The following is a 17,673-nucleotide window of genomic DNA, read 5'->3' on the forward strand; positions in this document are numbered from 1 at the left end:
GAAGGACTTCCCACACCATTTCCCTTTTCTGCCCAAATAAAAAGGAAGGTTTTAACTTTTAACACAGTACATATACAAAACAGGTAACAAACAAGAATTACATTTACAATGTTTGTATCTACTTTATCTTTTATCCTAACTAAGGAAAACTATAATTATAACTAGCTATTCTTCAACCCCATCAAAGACTCCAGAAGGATATAATATTACCTAAGTAAACAGAAAGTACATTGTAAGTAAATTCCAAAACTCTAGAATTGACAGAGACATCTTGCTGCCTGGACAGTCACCAAAAGTTTTTCTGTATTTTTGGAGTATCCATCTTCAGCCTACAGACTCATAGTATCTAGTAGACTTTTCCATGAAGCAGGAAATTTCAAAGACAGTTTGGCCTATATTGGCAGTTTGTCAGTTACTCTCTTCTGTGTCTTGCAGAATGTCTGACAGACTCTTTCATGAGCCAGGAACCCCGAAGGACTGTCTCACATTTAGGCAAGTTCAGCAGTCATTTTTCTGTGGGTCCTGAATGTCCAGTTCATACAGCATAACATCAAGCAGTCCAGGCAAGAGCAGTGTTTTGCCCAAATGGCTAACAAACTCCATATCAAAGTAGATATGTGCTGCCAGGAGCAGATGTGTCTAATTGTCATGAAAAGTCCTCAGTTCTTAAAACATTTAAATGTCATATTCTGTAGGTCTTTGAAAGATTTGAAGAATATCCATATGAAATATATCTCTGTACATCTAGAAAACCTAACATTACTATAAGATTGACTATTATAGATAACTATCTATTAACCTGTATTTGTTAATTATACATTACATTTTAAAATGAGCTGCACAAACACAATACCTTAATCAAGAGCAGAAATATATATTTAACAAAATTGACCTCAAATTTGTATCATTAAACCAAGATCCATACCAATACAAAGTATTCATCTCTATAGCATATCCCCCTTTAAATGTAAACAAATATTTATAAACAATCATTTTGGGAATTTGGGCATAGTTTTCTCCAAACTGCTTCCTGCTGTTTTTTGGGTGAAGTATTTTTAGGGTTCTTGAAGACTTTTCAGGGTGTCTTGGTCCATCAAACCACATTAGTCTGGAAGGAATCCACAGGTTCACATCCTCTATGGAAACAAAAGCAGAACCTCTTTTCCAAAGCAATGTATCCTTAGACCCAAATTTTGAAGTCAAGATATCTTTAAAGCAGAGAAACCCTGTCTCGAAAAACCAAAGAAAAAAAGATATCTTTAAAGTATATATGTTGGTTTAGTTTAGTAGCCCATACAATGAAATGTCTCTCTGTACTTAGCTCATTCATAGTCAAAAAAAACAAAAAACAAAAACAAAACCACACAATAGTATACATAATCCAAACTCTTTGTATATATTCCATCCTTTTTTTTTTAAAGATTTATTTATTTATTATGTATACTATATTCTGTGTGTGTGTGTGTGATGTTCTGCCTGCATGTGTCCCTGTAGGCCAGAAGTTGACACTAGATCTTATTACAGGTGGTTGTGAGCCACCATATGGTTGCTGGGAATTGAACTCAGGACCTCTGGAAGAACAACCAGTCAATCAGTGCTCTTAACCACTGAGCCATATATATCCAGCCCTATATATTCCATCCTTATGTGGCATATTTTTCTTACTCTGTTACTTTTTCTACAAGTTTAATATTTATTTTATCATCTTTACTCCTTTAATCTATGACTGTCTATACTCTTATATTGTAACTGTCTATACTTTTTTCCTCTCCCAAACCTATGTACATTTGTCCAGCACTGTGACCCATTCAGAAGTCTTTTTCATCTGAATGCTGTCTTTATTGCATATCTGTAAATATTTTTTGACCAGGAGTGCCCTTTTTTTTTTTAATGCTAAGCAGGCATGGCATAGGACCAAGGCTGCTTTGCCTTTTGGTTCCTTCTAGTCTAACATGGCGGAGGTCCATTTACTGTCAGCTCTACAAGCCATGCTCTCCACCCCAGCTCCAGGGATGCAGGGGGTCTATGTTTCAATAAAGCAATTTGTAACATGCTGCTCATAGACCCCATTTAAGTGCAGGACCTCCTGAAAGAGCCAGAGATCATTCTGCCAGCACAAACCAGGAAGCCCTTTTTAAAGAAGCCATGCAGTTTTTGCCACTAAAGATGAATCAAGAAACTTTTTAAAGGAGCCGTGGTGCTCCTGCTTGCCACCAGCAAACAGAACCCATCAAAAAAAAAAATGCAGCTGCCAAAAAGCTGCGTTAAACTCTGTTCTTTTGTGTCTAGAATTCCTTTCCAAGTTCTCTTGGGTTTTACATGGATGTAGTTTCCCACATTGGGCGCCATTTGTAGATGGACACTAGCTCAGAATGCAGTATAATAAAGGATTCTTTATTTAGGAGGAAACTCACAGGTCAACAGTCCTGCACGAGTGGGGAATAGGAACTGAATCCAGTAGCCAAGAGACTGAACGCGCAAACTTTATGGCTGCATTTATAGTATAAGAGATGATGCCCAAGTGGGCTGGTATCTTAAACGCTATTGGCTGAATGAGTTCCCACAGCACTTGTCTCCCCCACCAACACTACCAAAGAGAGAGAGGGAAAGGGAGGAAAGAGATTAGCTTTACTTTGTTCAAGGTTTGGTTTAAGGGGCATAGTTTATGGCTAGAAAGGCTTGGTAACAGAGTAGCCTAAGGCTGTGCCATGGGGATGTTGGCAGATCAAGATGACGCTAGTGTTCAGCAGACTGGCACCTTATAGCTTACGGGATCTATTCTCTCCTTTCACCATGTGGATTCCTGGGATCAGACTCCAGTTGTCACAGTTAGCATGGCAAGTGTCTTTACCCACTGAGCCTTCTCTCTAGTCTCCTTTTCCCCTTTTCTTTCAGTGTAGCACTCTAGCCTGTGGGTTGGAAGGGGGATCTACATACACACTTTCAGGTAGATATTCCCTCCTCAGTTAAACTTCTGTGCAAACACCATCACATCCAGAGGTGTATCTCCTAGGTGGATCCAAATGACTGAAGAGCAACAGTGAAGGAATGCACTCAGGGAACACAGAGGAGGTATCTGCCTGAGAACCTTGTCCCAGTAGTGTAGGAGGAGGCCGCTTGTTGGTTCCTGACTGCCCAGCCCCCAAAAAATCACACAGAAACTGTGTTAATTAAATCACTGCTCAGCCCATTAGCTCTAGCTTCTTATTGGCTAACTCTTACATATTAATTTAACCTATTTCTATTAATCTGTATATCACGACGAGGTCATGGCCTATCAGCAAAGTTTCAGCACGTCTCTCTGGCAACATCTCCATGGCTTCTCCCTGACTCTGCCTCCTTTCTCCCAGCATTCTGTTTTAGTTTTCCCGTCTAGCTCTGTTCCCCTATAACTCTAATTAACCAATAAAAGCAACACATAGACAGAAGGACCTTCCACACCACAGTAGTGTATAACACTCCCTTTGGCCCTGAAGCCACACAGAATTAAAGACAAAGACTTTTTACATATTTAGGCATCAGTGGGTCCTCACTGAATTACAGTCACTTTGCTGATTGACTTGCGCAGTATCTCAATTAATCTGTACACTGGTTTCGAAAGATTACAAGATGTGTTTTGTTGATAGAAAAATTGAGCCCCGGAGAGCCTTTAGTGGCATGGGTAGTTATTAGCTGAACTGATAGGAACTTTTTTTTTTCCCAGCCCAGGCATAGGCCCATTCATCTGCTCTTTGCAGAATGATGGCTTTGGGCTGAGGCTGTCTCTCTACCCCTGCTTAATGATTTGATCCACTCCTTTCTCAGGAGGCGAGCTCACCACACCCAGATGTGCCAAGTACCACAGAAGCCCTGAACACAGCCCAAAGGGAGATCCAGCGTCAGTCCACGCTGCAGCTGCTGCGAAAAGTCCTGCAGATTCCTGAGAACGAGTCGGAGCTGGCTGAGGTCTTCGCCTTGATTCATGAACTAAACAGCTCTCGACTTATCCTGTCCAACGTGAGTGAGGAGACAGTCACCATCGAGCAGACCTCTTGGTCGAATTATTATGAGTCTCCATCCACGCAGTGCCTTCTCTGTAGCAGCCCATTATTCAAGGGGGGACAAAAGTAAGCACCACTTCACTCTGCCTCTAGCTGCCCCGTCCCACTTGGCTCACGTTGCCTCTTTCTTCAGACAGCTTTACAGTTATAGCTTGTGTTTTCCTTACGTTTCCTTTACCTTCTCAATTGCTAATGGTAAAATAACTAGCAATCAGGGACCGGAGAGTTTGCTCAAAGTTTAAGAGCAATTTTTGCTCTTGTAAAAGACCCAGCTTCATTTCCCATCACCCGCATGGCAGCTCACAACTATCTGTAACTCTAGTTCCAAAGGATCTGATGCCCTTTTCTCCAGGGGCACCAGACAGCACACACATGGTGCACATACATACATGCAGGCAAACCATACCACTTACAAATAAATAAATTTTTTTTTTTTTTTTACTTGTTTTTCTTGAATTGGCAGTCCGTTTTAGAGATGCCTAAAACTTGTTGTCACCAGCCTAGGATTTAGATTATGTCTGGCCTGCCCAGTGCAGCTTTGGAGTTTTCAGTCATATAACAACTTGAGAGTCAGATCACCTTGTAAGTACAGTTTCACAGCCCAGATCCCAATGAAATGGAGACGTTCAGCTAGACAGTCTTGGAAATACAGCTCCAGAACCTTTTGTTGGTTGCAGTAAAGTCTGGAGAATTTTGCTTCTGACTACAAGCCTGTCGCTTGCAGAAAGAAATTGACTTCCCTCCTGGTTTTTGTTCTGGCTTTTAGCTCTCTGGCTGGGCCTCAGGAATGCTGGCTCCTGACAGCTAACCGGCTGCAGGTGGTGACTGCTCAGGTGAAGATGTGTCTGAACCCTCATTGTTTGGCCCTGCACAGCTTCATGGACATCTACACAGGTAGGTGCTAGCCTTCTCTGTCCTTACCACCCCAGAACAAGTTTTGATATTGATTGTAGCTTTGCCCCTCTGTGCACTGCATCTATTCTTGGCAGCTTCTGAAGAAGCAGTCTTTTTCCTGATTACCTCAGCCCCAGCCAGTTTCCTCAGGTGAGACCCTTCTCTGGGAGTCATTAGTTTAAAAGTAACAACTCTCAACATACGTTTAATCCCAGCACTTAGGAGGCAGGCAGGTGGAGCTCTGTGAGTTTGGGTCCAGCCTGGTCACATAGTGAGTTCTTGGCCAGTCAGGCCTACATAGCAAGGCCCTGTCTCAAAACAAAGCCCAAATCTTAGTTGTAGAAAAGCCGGTCAATGCAGACAAGTTTAAAAGACGGCAATGTTCCTGCCTCTCTGATCCTCAGACCCATTCATTGTCTACAGAACATCAGGAGCTAGAGAACATTCTAGGTTTTCTTTGAACAGAGGTGGAGTGGGCTGGATATTGTGGAGCATGCTATTGTAATTTAACACCACACCGTCATCATCTCTACCAGCAAGTAGGGAAGCAACCTTTTAATAAAGATGTTTGCATTCCATTTTATAGTCTTGCTTATAATTAAATAATTGTGTGCCTTTCTTTTTGGGCAAATTCTCAAAAGTGGAAATTCTGTATTTATACTCTCCCCTTTATTCAGCACTATTAGACCATATACAGCTTTTCTCATACAGCTTTTCTCTTTTCTTTTCTAAACTTGCCTTCTCTGGTGCTTTGGGCTTCCTTACTCTTTGCCTAAAGCTCTCCTCCACATACAGTTGCTTATCCGACTTGTAGTTGGCCAACCTCCACGTCAGTTTACACGGGCTTGACTTTTTCCCTTATCTTCAGTTTCTCTGGGCAGCTCTGAGATTTACAGCTTCCTGCCCTGATGTTTTTTCTTTAAACACACAATTAAAACTGTTTTTGAACCTCAAAGACACAACAAAACCCATGTACCAATTGTGAGAGTGTGAATCCTAAATTGACATGTAAAATTTGTGCTGAAGATTAAGGTGTAGTTGTTTTTTGTCTAGACAAGGTTTCTCTGTAGTTTTGGAGCCTGTCCTGGAACTAGCTCTTGTAGACCAGGCTGCACTCGAACTCAAAGAGATCCACCTGTCTCTGCCTCCCTAGTGCTGGGGTTAAAGGCATGTGCCACCACCACCTTGTGAAGTCTTACGTTGTCAGTTAGCACTTAATATTATTTTGTGTCCCAAACTTAAAGTGCCCATTTTTCTCCAGTGTAATCTATGTAGGCCAGTGCTCAGGATTATATATATTTTAAGTAAAATTCTTTAAATTTGCATAGAGTGCCCAGCATTTGAAAGGCAAAAGCAGAGAGATCTCTGAGTTTGAGGCCAACCTAGTCTGATCTACATAGTGAGTTCAGGACAACCAGAGCCACATAGAGAGAACCTGTCTTGAAAAAGAAGAAAAGAGAAGTTACATTTGTTGATATTCTGTGAGTTTCCTCTTAGACATGCACTGAGTCCTGAAACAGTCAAGCCTCTTGTTTTGTTCCTTTATAGTTGAACTCACTTCATTTGGTAGTGTTATGACCAAGTTTCTGGTCCCCAAATGAATTCATGGAGCTGGATTTCCGATGCAGATTACATGAGGGTTTTTTTATTCAAGCTCAAGTTTGGGCCAACGCTTTTCCAGCATCCCAGCATGGTGGGTGCAGGAAGTGTAAAGAAAAAAAAAAGTAGAACTTTTTAAAGGGGAAATGCCATAATCAGGGGAGTTTGTGTCCTTTCATTTTGGGATTAGGTAAGAAGGGCATAGGATAAGGTAGTTTATGAAACCATTGGTCAGTTTTTGGGCACAAAAACCTAACAAGTATCCATTAGTAACTGACAAGGTATCTATCTTCAAGGACAGGATGCCTCCTAGGAACATCTGGACCTCATTAAATTTTATGGCCCTGCTCCCTATCTCTTTAATTGACTATTTTTACAGTATCTGTTCATATTTCTGCTGTCGCAGCACATCTCTGGAGCTGAGATCGCCCATCCCCCAGCTCATTATATGGCTTAGGATGAAGCCCCTCCCTCTTTAAAATGGAGTCTGTGAAATGAGGTTCTCACAGTTGCCGCTTCCTTCTCACCCTCGCAGTTCCTCTACCAAAAACGCCGTGTAAACACAACGATAGCATGTGGTCCTCTGACCTGTTTTCCGGGCTTTATTGTGCATTAGTGCATGTCCTTTTCATCAGTGACTGGTCTTCTCTGTGCGGATGTGCTAGTCTGTCCATTCACCTGCTGAGCGGTGTTAGAATGTCTTCCAGTCACGAATAGAGCTGCTCTAAGCCTTCATTTACAGGATTGTTTGAGAGCAGATATTGTCACTTCTTCTAAGTGACTACATGATGATTCAAATGGTAAGTGTATGTTTAGTTTTATAATTGATTGCCAAACCATTTCCAAAAAGGCTTTATCATTTTGCATTCTTTCCATTAGTGTGTGAGAATGTTTGCCTGAGGTGGTGTTTTTAGCCATCCTAATTGGTGTATGCAATGGTATTGCATTGTAGTTCTCCACTGCCCAGTGGTGGATGCGTGTTTTTGAAGAAGTATTTATTTTTAGCCTTTCTCTGTGTATTAGTGTGTGTTGTGGTACACATGGGGAAGCCAGAGGACAGCCTCGGGTGTCAGTCCTCTCTTTCTGCCTTGTTTGAGACAGTTTCTTGTTGGCTGCTGCCTCGGACAGGCTGGTTGGTCCAGGAATTCCCAGGAATTCTCTCTGCCTCCCATCTGGAAGTGCCGAGGCTACAGATACACTGCCATACCACCCTTTCCTGGGTTGTGGGGATCCAGACTCAGGTCCTAACTCTTGCATAGTATATACTTTACCCACTGAGACATCTTTCCAGTCCTTACTGTCTTTCTAGCCGGAGGTCTGTTATGTGGGTTAGGGTGGCTGGCTCACAAGCCTCAGGATCTGCCAGTTTCTGCTTCTCCTGGGATAACGAATGTGTAATACCATTCCCGACTTCCTGTTAATCTACACACGGGTTCTAAGGATTTAACCCAGAACAGATAGTCACTTTATTGACTGAACTATCTTCCCAGCCCATATAATCCACATATGTTTAACTGTTGATTTTATGTATTTATTTTTATGCCGTGTGTATATATGAGTGCCTGCATAAATGTATGTGCCCCTTATGGGTACTGGTATCAACAGAGGCCAGAGAGCATTGGATCCCGTGAAACTGAAGTTATATAAGGCGGTTGTGAGCTATCACATAGGTGCTGGGAACTAAACCCAGGTCCTCTGCAAGGGTAGTAAATGCTCTTAACTGCTGAACCATCTCCCCAGCTCCTTATTTTAACCTTTATATAAAGCGTAAGGTTCAGATTTATTTGTTGGCTATAGATGTCCATTGTCCCATTACTGAAAATCCCTAACCTATGTACATGAGACTGCTTTGAGACATTAGATTGTTCCATTGTTTATCTTTGCTAGTATATACTGCCTTCTGTTGTTTTGTCTTCCTCATTTTTGTGGCAGCCCTAGTTGTCATGGAATTTGCTATGTAGAACAGGTTGACCTCTAACTTAAAAGAGAGTTATCTATCTGCCTCTGCTTGGATTAAGGGTTCATATTGATTTTTTTTTCATTCATCAAGAGAATAGAGTTTTTTTACATGACTTTAAGGAGAGTAAGAGAGTGTTACTCTATTGTGAATTATATTTGTGAATTTGCTATGTAGAACAGGTTAGCCTCAAACTTACAGAGATCTATCTGCCTCTGGTTTCCGTTTTTCTTGGCTTTTTTGCAAGTTTTCTCTGTTTATGGTCTTTTAAGTTTGTGTGTGATGATTTGGGGGACACAAAAGGTTCTATTTGTTTGTTTTCTCTTTTTAATTTTTGAATGGCCAGGGCTTTGGTATATGTTCTCAGCCTTTGCTGTCACACCTAGAAAGGCCCGGGAGTGCACGTTCCAGAATTTGTTTTTGTCATGGTGAAGCTTATGTTGTATAAATGAAAAAAACCTCTCATTTTACTGGTCTGGACTGCACTTCAATTCACCTTACTTTTTACCCCCAGGGTGATCTTAGAGCCTGTGCTAGACCCACCACGTCCCTGCGCGAAGAGGCCCCTGACACCCATGGTGCAGCTGTGAGGGAGGGAAGAGCGGCGCCTCTGGGCTGACACTGAGACAGAGATAGAGAAAGGCTTCTTGTTTAAATTAAGATTAAAAAAATGCTGTAAATAGTGTTTCATTCAACAGTGGCTTATAGACAACTTCAGAACACTTAGGTCTACTTCCCTTTTGTAAAATGTGTTGTTCAGTTTTAGGACTGTACTGTGACTTACTCCCCTGTAGTCGACATTGTTTGCACTGTTAATGCTATAGTAGTAATCCCTTTGCCTGTTTTCAATCTGCAGGTCTTTTTAATGTGGGGAATAAGTTGCTAGTAAGCCTGGATTTACTTTTTGCAATTCGGAACCAGATTAAGTTGGGAGAAGACCCCAGAATGTCTGTCAGTGTTGTGCTGAAGTCTGTGCAGGAGCAGACAGGTAAGATCATTTCAGGTTCAGTCCTGAGCACTGAACTGAATTTTAGTGTTGACTTCAATTGGAATGAGAGTCTAGTATTTTGGAAAGGAGATATATCTGATTTTCTAATAATATATTCTTCCATCAGAATTTTATAAACTGACTTTGGAAAACGTTTTATGCATCAGGGCCTTTAGCAAGAAATTACAACTGACTTTTCGAATCAGATCCATCAGTCACATGTGGATTTGACTTTATGGTATATTAGTTGGGCTCTTTCTAAGTACAGAGCTCCTTGATGTCTTCTAGTTCCAAGGCTCGTGTGGAGACCCAGGTTTAGGGATCTGGGTCTTTGCTACCTAGAAATTCTTTGCCTGTGTGCTTTCCTTCTGCTTGTTCTTGGTCTGTCCCATTTCTACAGGCTTCAGTTCTGTGCTTTGTCTGCTGTGGTGAGACAGACGGCCATGTAGGCTTGTGTTTGAGACTTGACTCTGCCACGTAGTGGCAGTGTGATTTTGAACAACTTGTTCTGATTATCTGACCATAAAAGAAGACAATAATAGCTCCTGACTCATAAAAAATTAAAACCATGTAAGAATTAGTCTGAGTAGTATATTCAAAACCTTCAGAGTAACATCTAGTACCTAGGAGGTATTAGTTCAAAGCAGCTGTCCTTTGATTGGAGCTGCCACCAGAACTCTTGCAGATTGCTGTTCTTGCTGTCTTCTGGCTTATCTGGTGCTTTTAGGGTCTTTTTCTGTGACCTCTTGCTGTCCTTCCAGAGAAGACACTGACCTCAGAGGAGCTGAGCCAGCTGCAGGAGCTGTTGTGCAATGGCTATTGGGCTTTTGAGTGTCTCACTGTTCGTGACTACAATGATATGATCTGTGGGATCTGTGGTGTGGCCCCCAAAGTGGAAATGGCTCACAGGAATGAAGAGAATGTGCTGGCACTGAAGAGTGTGGAGGTAAGTCCCTCTCAGCCACCATAGCCACTTTCAGAACTGTCCTGTCATTTGGGCAGCTTCCCTCCTGCATGTTGTTCCCAAGAGTACATGGCTCCAGTCCTGTGTAGGTGAGGCCAGTGGCTTTTTCCTCCTACAGCCAGTATTTCATTTGAGAATGGTCAGAAGGAAACAGGGTTGGTTGGTTTGTTTTCCTTTTTTATTCTCCCTCCCCACCCCCTTTCTTTTAGTGATGCTGCAGATCAAACCCAGAGTCTCCTGTATGCTAGGCAAACACACCCCAGTGCTTATTTGTTTCCTTTACCTAAGAATTGAACCGGGAACTATGTGCATATTAAGCATGTGCTCTGTAGCTGAGCTACACTCCTAGCCCTTACATGCACTCTTTAGGCTTCTTAGAAAGTAGTTTAAAAATGATCCCCAAAACTTCTGTCTTCATGGAGACAGAAGACAACTTCTGCTTTGGGAAAGATGGATAGGAAAGAGAATGTTTTCAGTAGTAATGGAACAGGATGGTGAGAAAGGGTTTCTCTTTATAGAGGGTAGTCAGGGGAGGTCTCTGACAAATGACATGAACAGAGCTGTAGAAACAAGGAGATGTTTTACTCTTTGGTCCAGAGCATGCTGTGGTGTGAGAGGGAGTGAGGATGTATCCTGGCTGTCAGGTTCTTGGTCTCCCCAAAGTCCTGCTTTCCTGGTACATAATATGGGGTGCATACTGTATTGTTCCTAATCTGTAGCTCATAAACGTTGCCCTATTTTTATCTCTATTTTGTTTTCTTTCTTTGCCTTTTTATCTTGACCACTTTATCTTGTAGTTTACCTGGCCAGAATTCTTGGGCTCCAGTGAAGTAAACGTGGAGGACTTTTGGACTACCATGGAGACAGAGGTGATTGAGCAGGTTGCCTTCCCCACAAGCATCCCCATCACGAAATTCGACGCCTCTGTTATCGCTCCCTTTTTCCCACCACTCATGAGAGGAACTGTGGTCGTCAACACTGAAAAAGACAAAAATCTGGATGTGCAGCCAGTACCTGGTAAGATCACTTGGTTTCTCTTTGGTGTTAAGAGGATGGCTCGGTCAGAAGTCTTGAACATTGGCCATGGCCAGAAAGAGCAGTGGCAGAATACCAGGCCCAGCTCAGGGACTGTGTCTTCAGTACAAATCTCTGTCTGGGCATAGTAGTAAAACCTTTTTAATTCTCAGAAGGCAGAGGTAGTTGGATCTCTGTGAGTTCAAGGCCAGCCAGCCAAGACTACAAAATGAACTCTGTCTCTAAAAAGGAAAGTTAGATTTTGCGTTATAACCCAAAGTGATATCCACACTCTGGTGCATGTCACATCTATAGTTAGAAATTTGCAAAGAACAGTCATTTTCCTATGCCTAGTATAATGTACTTTATTTTTGTCTTAATTTTTAAAAGCCTAGAAATGAAGTACTAAGTTTGTCAGTGCTCTGTGTGATACACTGGCTACAAATATTGTTTCTTTTTTTTGGCTTTTTTTATTGATATTTATTGAGCTCCGCATTTTTCTCTGTTCCCCTCCCTGCCTCTCCCCTCCCCTTCCAACCCTCCCCCAAGGTCCCCATGCTCCCAGTTTACTCAGGAGATCTTGTCTTTTTCTACTTTCTACTTCCCATGTAGATTAGATCTATGTGAGTCTCTCTTAGTGTCCTCATTTTTGTCTAAGTTCTTTGGGATTGTGGTTTGTAGGCTGGTTTTCTTTGCTTTATGTTTAAAACCCACCTATGAGTGAATACGTGTGATAATTATCTTTCTGTGTCTGGTTACCTCACTCAAAATAATGTTTTTAGCTCCATCCATTTTCCTGCAAAATTCAAGCTGTTGTTTTTTTTTTTTTCTGCTGTGTAGTACTCCATTGTGTAAATGTATCACATTTTTCTTATCCATTTTTCAGTCGAGGGGCATTTGTGTGATTCTTTCAGTTCGGGGCAGCTGGGACAAACTAGCATCCTTCTTCCAACATGCATGCATGCACTCACAGGTAGAATAAATTTAAAGTAATAGCTCTTGTTCCTCTTGTTGCATATGAAGCATCTGTGCTCTTGGTTCTGAAAACAGTATATTTGTGGGTTAAAAGGTGACTTGTTTCAGGGTTATTGGCAATGACTTTTTCTGTTAGATGTAGGTATTTCAGGGGCGTGGTCCAGTTCTGAGAGCCTTCAGACAGCAGTGAAACTGTAGACCTGCCTACTACCCCACCTCTCCCAGCACCATGGTATCAGGTGACTGTCAGCAGCACCTCCCATATTATGTGTTGCAGGTAATGGCAGTGCCTTGGTGAGATTGCTGCAGGAGGGCACCTGCAAGCTCGAGGAACTCAGCTCCTATGGTGGGGAGGAACTGCAGCACCTCCTGGAGCAGTGTGGCATCCCATTTGGCCCGGAAGACTCCAGGGTGAGTGTCGGGAGCAGCTGTGGAGACTGGCTTTGGGAGCAGGAAGGATAATCTTTTTTCTGTACAAGTGATAAAGCCCATATCATTGGGCCCCTGTGCTAGGCATTGGGTTCTAGAAGTGAAGAAACCAAAGAAATAGCGGGAGCTAGATGGTGGCATGTATGTGATGCCTAGACTAGACTTAGGTGATTTTAAATTTGATTAGCTTCATTTACAAAATCAAAACAACTGGAAATTTACAAGGCTCTTGTAAAGAACATTTCACACAGCTCACACAGAGACTGGTTTTAGGCTCAAAAATGACTGTCGTTAATGTAGATTGTATGCTGTATGTAGATTTTAGCAGTACCTTACTTGCTTTCTGTGCTATTGAAAATAAGCTTTTTTAAATTCAGATTCCTATGGTTCCTCCTCTCTCAATGTTTCTCTGACAAGATAGGCTGACAGCTTCCTGTGTCTTCCTGAAGTTTACCTGTACTTAGAGGAAGGGTTGCCAGGTTCTAAGGCCTAGCAGCAGATCCCTGTGCTTTGGGTTTGGAGAGATGTTTGATACTGAGCCTTAGCATTTGTGCCTGAGCTTTAGCCTTTTCCTTCTCTCCAGGATCAGCTCTGCTTCTCCTTATTGGCCCTCTACGAATCTGTACAGAATGGAGCCAGAGCTAGACCGCCCCCCACTCACTTCACAGGGGGTAAAATCTACAAAGTGTGCCCCCATCAGGTAAGAAAGGAGCATGAATGAAGCATGGCTTGAGCTTGCTAATGTTGAACTGCCTACAGAGAATCCAGCTGATCCCTTTGGGACTAAGACATCCAGGGAATAATTGCCATTTGGGAGGCTGGAGAGGGAGCTTGGATCATTCAGTAATATATATTAAACACCCTACTATGTGCTGACCCTGAGTTGCCCAGTTGTACAGTGATAAAAGACAGAGATATTGTTCTTCTTTAGTTGACCTCCGATTGTCATGGAGAAAGTTACCACAGCTTGTGATGCTAGCTCTGGAGGAACTGAAGAACTGAGGTAGAAAGTAGGGGTGCACCTGCAATCTCGAGGCAGCCAGAGAAGGCCAGGCCCTGGGGATAAAGGAAGAGCCCAGAAGAGAGCCAGAGAAGTGACTCCTGTGACCATGTTATTCTGAACATGGTCAGAGGCCTTTAGGATAGTGTTGAACAGGAAATAGGGCAGTGAAATCACTCCAGATGCCCTAGAAGGAGATGGCTAGGGTAGATAGAAAAGGCTACAAGATAGGTCATGTATGGCAGAATTGGCCTGGGAAGATACCAGAATGGAAAACCCAGGACTAAGTGGGCATTGTCAACAGATTCAGTTCATAATGACATGAGCGTCAGGCAGAACTGGCCATAAAAGGAGGGTGAAGCAGCCAAGCACTGAACAAAGCTGGGGGCAGGGGCTTTGAAGCTTGCTCTCTGGCAGATGAACACTGCTGAGGGAGTGTGTTCAAATGTGCCATCGTCTTCTTCTGAGAAGGGATTCAAGTGCTTTGTTGGGACTGTGGCAGGGAGCACTTCATGTGGACATGACTGAGAAGTGAGTGTGAAGGCAGAGTTCTCCAGGATGCTCAGATCTGCACAGCACAGGAGTGACTGGAAAGTGTTGGTGGACGTGCTTACTCAGCTCCAGCAAAGGCTATTGTTTGGACAGCCTGTTGAGGTCTAATGGGAATCTTGCTCCGAATACTAGTGGCTCAGTCCAGTGGCCCTAAGCCTTATGTGTTTACATTGCCAGGATAGTTGGTAGGGTGATATGGATGGTGCAGGGTTTAGAGATGTTCTGAGGCACCTTTCAGCCTAATCTAAGTCCTAGCTGTTCTCAGGACAAGGATGAGCTGGTGACTTCCTTTAGGGATAGAACTAGGAGGGGAGGGTCAACACAGTGACTCAGTGGCTAAAGGTGCTTGCTAGGCAAACCCACCAACCTGAGTTCACCTCCGAATCCAGTGTGGAAGGAGAGAACCAACTGAGCCGTCCTCAGACTCGCTTTGTGTGCTGTGGCATGCACAAGCCTGCATTCACAATAGTAATCCTTTTTGAGAGGAGGAGGAGGAGAGGGACCAAATGTCATAGTCCCTGGCTTCAGTCATGAGGCTAGTCTTCCTCAAAAGAAGTGAGTGAGGGCCTACTCCAGCCCCTGCGTGCCGGCCACTTATCTCTGAACTACACACTCATCTCCCACAGGTGGTCTGCGGTTCCAAGTATCTTGTTCGAGGTGAAAGTGCTCGTGACCATGTGGATCTGCTTGCCTCTTCCCGCCACTGGCCACCTGTCTATGTGGTAGATATGGCCACACCAGTGGCCCTATGTGCTGACCTCTGCTACCCAGAGCTGACTAGTCAGATGTGGGGGAAGAACCAGGGCTGTTTCTCCAGCCCTACAGAGCCGGCTGTGGTGAGTCCTGTCCTAAGAGCAGGTAGAAATCCCTGGGGTACAGGAAGGCCACCCCCAGTTATCAGGAGGGCCCGCCTGGGAACTGTCTCTACCTTTCTTTCTTTCCATCAGTACTTTATCCTGATGCACCAGTCAGATTTACTGACTTACCACAGTAGGGGTTACAGTGTGTCATTTAGTGTGCTTGGAGTAGTCTACACAGGCATCTTGTATGAGAAGAGCTTGCTTTCCACAGAAGCCAGGAAATTGCTACCTTGGGGAAGGTGTGGTCACCCTGAAGCATGCTGTTTACTTGCACCATGAGTATGCTGTGGGGCACTCCTGCTGAGGTGTAGATACAGTGGTCTTAGAACTATAAGCAAAATCTAATTTTAATTTTTTTTTAAGATTTTTAAGAGCGGTGGGGTCTGAGGTTCAGCACTCAGCACCAATCTTCTCTGACCCCCTCCTTTGATTAGAAAAGGAAACTGAGACCCAGGGAGGGGCTCGGACTTGATCTGGTCATATAGCAGGTCAGTAAGAGAGTCCTTGTGTGTGTATCTTCCTGCATTGTACCAGGAGGTGGTCCCTGTGAGGGGCATGTGCACTGCAAGGCTTGCCTTTGGCCTTGATTAGAAGACACATTAGAGTTGATGCTAGGTGAGAAGAGTCACGGGAAGTGAGTGCTTCTGCACAAGTGCATTATGGGAGGTGAAAGTTTCTGGCTTGCTTTGGAGCAGACATTCTCCTCATTCTCTGGGGTTCTTGGGCTCCAAGAACTTAATAGAGACCCCAAAAGTTGTCTGAAGTATCCCTCAAAGCCACTCCCTCGCATTTCTCTGGTTCCTAAATTGTCCTGAAGCAATGATGACAGCTGAAGCAATGCAGCATCTGTGCTGGGATGACCCGTTTTCTGTTCTCATTCCTATAAGAAGAAATGGAGGCACAGGGGACAGTATGCAAGGGCTCTGGGATTTAAACAAGGCTGCTGACTCCACGGCTCCTGCTCTCTCCCACAAGATTCTCCCTCAATCATTCCCTCTTATAAAGTGTTTCTCTTCTCTTCTCTCCTCTAGAGTGTGTCCTGCCCTGAACTGGACCAGCATTATTCTGTGGATGTGCCAGAGGCTGAAAACTCTGTCCAGCATCCAGTCACCAAGACTGCCACACGGCGTATTGTCCATGCAAACACGAAGCCCGATCCCAGTGATCCTAGTGCTGGCCACCATTCCTTATCACTGTGCCCTGAGTTGGCACCCTATGCCTCCATCATGGACTGCAAACTCAACAGTGTCCGCCAGCGGCCCATTGCCTTTGATAATGCCACCCACTATTACCTCTACAACCGCCTCATGGACTTCCTCACCAGCCGAGAAATTGTCAACCGGCAGATCCATGACGTTGTGCAGAGCTGCCAGCCTGGCGAGGTGGTCATTCGTGATAACCTCTATCGCCTTGGGGTTGCTCAGATCAAGACAGAGGCACAGGAGGATGGGGAGGAAGAGGAGGGAGCCTCGGGGGCACAATAAGCCAGGTTGTCATGTACTGGGCCTATACCATCTCTCTCAAGCCATAATATGCCCTTGCCCAAGGCAGACCTATCAAGGGGACCTACAGTCCCCTGTAGGGAGGGCCTCTGACTGCTGGAACTGACCAAAGAGCTTCCATTTCATGAGCACAGTAGGGCCTTCAACCTCTGGGGCTCAGGAGAGGTGCTGGGAAACCTCTACTGGACCTGAGAGAGCATGTTAGGGGCATGATATTTTAGGAGAATGGCTGGGAGCTGGTTGTCCAGGCCCTCCACCACCTGTGGTCCCTGTACCAGGTGGGGAGGCCATTGAACTAGGCTGTCCCATGGGGAAGAGCTCTGGCTCCAGTCATACGGGTTTCCTAGCCTGTTGCCTTTGACTAGGAGCCTTAATGGCTTCTTCATTCTTGGGGTCCCTTTGGGCTCTTCGTCCTAAAGGAGGGGTGCATTCTCTTTTCCTCTAACTCTCCTTGTTCCCACTACTTGGGATGGCTGAGGAGCGAGGAACAGTCAGTTATAGCTCCCTCCAGGACTGTCCTCTGCCCTGGGTTTTGGGGAAGAGAATCCTTCCTCCTTTCTCTGGCCACTGCTACTGTACCCTACATCCTCCGGGCCCTTGGACCCTCACCGCAGAGGGGATGTGGCCCATTGTTGTGACATAGCTGGCAAGCAGTAGGAAAACTCCCTTCTGTGAAGGGGAAGCAGATAGGGCCATAAGCAAACAGCAGCACTGGCTCAGGTGCCCGTGGTTTGCTCGGGGCCCAGGGATTGGCCGAGTGCTCTTTAATTTATTGAGAGGGTGGGATAGGTGGCTTTCCCTCTCGCTCTTCCCCAACAAGAATAAAGTTTATTAAATTATCTGATTTTGAAGAAGCAAGAGCCAGTTCAATGCTCATTGTGTCCTTTTACTGTGGAAGC

The 17,673-nt window shown here is 44.2% G+C and overlaps 1 protein-coding gene across 1 annotated transcript in view; it reads left to right on the top strand.

Annotated features, from left to right (window-relative positions):
- Hmgxb3 (HMG-box containing 3) overlaps positions 1-17,628 on the top strand; it is a 47,547-nt gene extending 29,919 nt beyond the window's left edge. The window contains exons 12-20 of the mRNA XM_050157851.1: positions 3,805-4,106; positions 4,807-4,934; positions 9,347-9,478; positions 10,240-10,424; positions 11,240-11,459; positions 12,709-12,842; positions 13,444-13,560; positions 15,039-15,248; positions 16,304-17,628. Coding sequence (XP_050013808.1) covers positions 3,805-4,106; positions 4,807-4,934; positions 9,347-9,478; positions 10,240-10,424; positions 11,240-11,459; positions 12,709-12,842; positions 13,444-13,560; positions 15,039-15,248; positions 16,304-16,756 — 1,881 coding nt within the window. The 3' untranslated portion in view covers positions 16,757-17,628. The remainder of the gene's footprint in view (positions 1-3,804; positions 4,107-4,806; positions 4,935-9,346; positions 9,479-10,239; positions 10,425-11,239; positions 11,460-12,708; positions 12,843-13,443; positions 13,561-15,038; positions 15,249-16,303) is intronic.
- The last annotated feature ends 45 nt before the right edge of the window (positions 17,629-17,673 follow it).

The sequence above is a fragment of the Alexandromys fortis genome, unplaced genomic scaffold (assembly GCF_014885135.2).
Source record: "Alexandromys fortis isolate MF-2015 unplaced genomic scaffold, M_Fortis_MF-2015_v1.1 scaffold_94, whole genome shotgun sequence".
NCBI classification, from domain to species: Eukaryota; Metazoa; Chordata; class Mammalia; order Rodentia; family Cricetidae; genus Alexandromys; species Alexandromys fortis.